The sequence below is a fragment of the Chinchilla lanigera genome, unplaced genomic scaffold (assembly GCF_000276665.1).
Source record: "Chinchilla lanigera isolate Chin_1 unplaced genomic scaffold, ChiLan1.0 scaffold00085, whole genome shotgun sequence".
Classification (NCBI taxonomy): Eukaryota; Metazoa; Chordata; class Mammalia; order Rodentia; family Chinchillidae; genus Chinchilla; species Chinchilla lanigera.
The window spans coordinates 727,126-731,270 of record NW_004955486.1 but is presented as its reverse complement, the minus strand read 5'-3'; the positions used below and the strand labels follow the sequence as shown (position 1 = coordinate 731,270).

Sequence of the window (4,145 nt, the reverse complement as noted above, 5' to 3'; positions counted from 1 at the left end):
CTCGGGGATCTAGAAGAGGTCAAACAGCTCTCTCTGATTACCTCTGAGGGCAACAGTGAAAGAGGTTAGCGCTATGAAGCATTGACCAGACTCAGCCAGACAATGTATGTCTTCTCACACTGCCTCTCACTAACTGTGTGATCAGCGGCCATGGGAAACCCTTTTTTCTTAGTTTGATCTGTGAAATGGGAAGGATTGTATCTCTCTCTGAAGGCCCTGGCAATTGATGGAGTTTTTCACCATAGGCCTGGATCACTTCAAATGTTAGCTCCACTGCTAACCAACTCAGAAACTTGGAAATTAGAATCTCTGAGCTTCCGTGTCCCTCAATTGTCCCTCTCTGAGGCCCTGTGAGCAACCTCCAGAAGTTATTGTCCCTGGCTGCAATCTTTGTGGGCTGCTGTTGAAGAGAAAACCTAAGGATTGGGAAAGCCCCAGCTTTCAGGTTCTTGGATATCTGGGGTCCTTGTTTGTAGACCTGTGGCCCCAGATTACCTTGTAATTTCTTATGACACAACAGACCCAAAATATGAGGTTAGTGCAAGAGAGGATCCAAAATAACAATGCACTTTGTGCATGAAATATCTCACTTTGTGCCTGTACTTCACCAAATACTCAGATATTGGCTTGTGTATAATTAGAATGGGCATATTTATAAACATACTTTGCAAAAATTTAGGGTGATTGCAAAATGTGAGGAATGATTTAATTATAAGATTAATACAGTAAATGTCACGGCCTTTAACACCCCCCCACACACATACACACGTGAAAATGCTCCCCTTTATTTTGGACTTATTAATGTCATCATTTTTGCCACTTTCTGGAAGTCCTCTTTTGTGAATGTCCTTACATGGTGTCATCAAAAATACAGTGAATGCTGCTGTCCAGTGCCATCCAACAGATAGACAAGCACATGAAATGTGAGGGGAGTGTCCTCATCTGTCTTATGCACTGGATGGCACTATGGGACTTCTGGCTTGTCCCCAAGGTGAGAAGGACCAGGACAGGAAAACACTCTGAATCAACTGAGGAAACCTAGGCAAACACAACAGTCAAAATGAAGACACCCCTGAAAGATACTTCGAGAACTGATTCAGAAAGAGGCAAGTGTGCTAGGGTAAATATAAAGTGAGGGTAGATACTTTGAAGGGAGTTAAGGGCATTGTGCCTTCACTGTGATAAAATTTTAAGAATGTATGTATATTATACTTTAATCCCCCCTCATATGTAGTCTTTTGCCATTACTACATGCCCTCCTCAGCTCACAACGCACTGCCCAGATGAGCACATTACTCTTTTCTGCTGAACACAAACACAGCTTCAGGATCCTCTATGGCAGAGCTCTGGGTGTGCAGCGATGAGTGTTGAGACAGGTAACCAAGCAGCTTTGTTGTTTCTGGCTAGGGAGAGTCCAGAAGAGCACGAAAGGGAGCAAGGACAGCAGAGGGATGCCTCGGATAATTGACTTTCTTCACTCGGTGTAATTTTCCCAGTCTAACACAAATTCAGCTGCTACTTGGGCACATTCACCCCATACAAGGCTATAATAATACCACAGAGCAGGCAATTTGTAAACAGGAGGATCTGTTTGGCTCAAAGTTGTGGAAGTGAGAAGGGCCAGGAGCATGGAACCAGCAGTGAGTGCGACATGGCACCTTGCTTCATCCATTGGCAGAAAGGCTAGTGTACATGTGTTTGCAATTGGGCAGAACTCATTCTATCATCAGGACTCCAAAACAGAGATAACTGACCTACACCCACCTTAGGGAGTAGAATCCATTCATCTGGGAAATTGCCTAATCACCTAGGTAAAGTTTCACCTCTTAATACTCTTACGTGAGGAACAAAATTTCAACATGAGCATTGGAGGGGATAAACATAAGAGCCCAGTTTCCTACATGAACACAACCCAGAGCCCACAGAAATAAAATGAGCAGACTATATAGGAAGGAAGTAGAAGAGAAAGATGAGAAGCTTTAGCAGTTGTGATCTGAGACCTGCCTTCCAGACCCTAACCTCCCATTCGCGTCACTTTCTTCCTCTTGTCTCCAACAGGCAAACATACTGGAAAAGATGAGAATTTGTTCTGTTCCCAGATTTTTCCACTTTATACAAGCCATAATAGTCATAAAGAAGAAGGACCCTGAATTGGTGGTGACCAACCTGCACTTTGGAACAATCCCTGTGAGGCTGTTCCAGCCCAAAACAATGTCCTGCAGGCCCCGTCGAGGCATCATCTACTACCATGGAGGAGGCGGAGTTTTGGGCAGCCTGGGTAAGGAGATTCCCCATGGTATGGAAGGGGTAAAAGGACCATGGTATAGGCAAAACTTTGTTCAAGGTCCCAGGTGATGCACATGGAATGAGTTAAAGAAATCTTTTAGGGGATCACAGATACAAAGGTAGGGGCTTGTTTCCATAAATGGGAATATTAGGTAGTAGTTTGGGGTACCCTTGACAGCACAATGGCTTCTCCTCTCCCATTGCAACCTCAGGAGAACAGGCCTGTCCTGTCTGCATCACAGTGACCTCAGACTCACACATTGTTCTTAGATCTGCAGGTCCATACCCACTTTCTCTTGCCCACCTCCTTCACTTCTGGAGCGGCTCCTTGCATGTTTCTCTGTGCTTGCAGCTCACTTAGCCTCAAAAGCTATCTCCAGTGTCGGGTGTGGATCTCAGTGTTAGGAAGCTTACCTAGCATGAAATAGGCTCTGGGTGACATCACCAAGAGTGCAAAAAAAGTCCCCATCACAACTTTGCATGAGTCAACCTCTCAGGGTGGCCGTACCCAGCATCCTATCTCACACTCTGGTCTGCTCTGGACGAGTCTCCATTGTCATCTCCATCCTTGTTAAACATATGTGGCGCTTGTGGAAAGCAGATATGATCTTCATCCTCCTTTATTTGCTTTTACTGCCTGTTTGCCCCAACTTAGAGTGTTAACTCCAAGGGTGCAGGGAAAACTGCTAGTATCTCTGTCTGTGTGCTCTCAGGACTTAGCTGCAGTGTTTCTTATTTGAAGGAATGAATGAATAATGAGGTGAATGGATCAGTGAATGGTTACATAAGTGGACAAGTTTGCAAATGTACAAATGGATGGGCGTGTGCTCACATATATGCATGGGTTACATTGAAACATGTTGAAATTTAACTGAAAACACATCCCGTTCAAGTGACCCACCTTTGGAGCACTCTTCCCTCTCAGAAGTCCTAGGGATCCCTCCCTAAGATCCAAAGGTGAAAGCAGCGATGGGTCAGCAAATATTCTCTGAGGACCAAGGCAGCGTTGTGCTGGTGCAGAGTCTCCACCTAAGTTGTGACTTGTGACTCAGCTGAACCCCTCACTGCCTCTGCCTCCATTTCTCCTCCATCGTCACCCCACCACTCACCCTGGATGATGGCGCATCCTCTTCACAAACTCTCCTGAACATGAGAACCACCTGATGTGATTTGGGGGAAGATCTTGAAGCCACGAACCCTACCCAGAACCATTGTTCCCAGTGGGTGGGATGTGGCTTTCAGGTAGCGGACATTGGAAGATTCTCTGGTACCTCTTGGTGCCACCATCAGGAACTGGGCAAGGTTGAGTGGGAGGAGCATTTGGCAGGTCTTGGGCTCACTACTGGCCCTGCAGCACAGCCCACTGATATCAATGGATCTGCGTTCTGGATCATTACTTGTCGTACTCTATTAATATATGTGTTCAATACAATCATCATTTATATCCTTAGCAATATAAATACATCAGCTTATTAATATTTCCAGGCAGACATGCCCAACTTGATTTACCTTGGCTTTGTCCATTTCAGATCCCTAAAATTTCCTGGCTGTCTATTTCCTTCATTGCAATATTAATTAATAAAAACCTGATTTTCTCGGTCTGCTTCCTTCTCAATTACTGGGATTGGAGCCGACGTCAGGTATTTCCCTGGCAGAGCCAGTCACTCCAGAGATCAGAGTAGAAGTACAGATAGGACAGAACCCTTCAACCACAGCTGTGCTCCTTGGAGCTGTAGAGAGGTGTGGGGCCCTCCGTGTGTGTGATTGGGGTCTGGTCTTGTCTTGCAGATTGTTACCACAACGTCTGTGCTTTCCTAGCTCGGGAAACGGACTCAGTGCTGCTGTGTGTGGGGTGAGTT

The 4,145-nt window shown here is 45.6% G+C and overlaps 1 protein-coding gene across 1 annotated transcript in view; it reads left to right on the top strand.

Annotated features, from left to right (window-relative positions):
- The window catches only part of LOC102016481 (arylacetamide deacetylase-like 4), a 62,638-nt gene that overhangs the window by 1,292 nt on the left and 57,201 nt on the right, over nt 1–4,145 (top strand). The window contains 2 exon segments of the mRNA XM_005415332.1: nt 2,059–2,278; nt 4,075–4,138. Coding sequence (XP_005415389.1) covers nt 2,059–2,278; nt 4,075–4,138 — 284 coding nt within the window.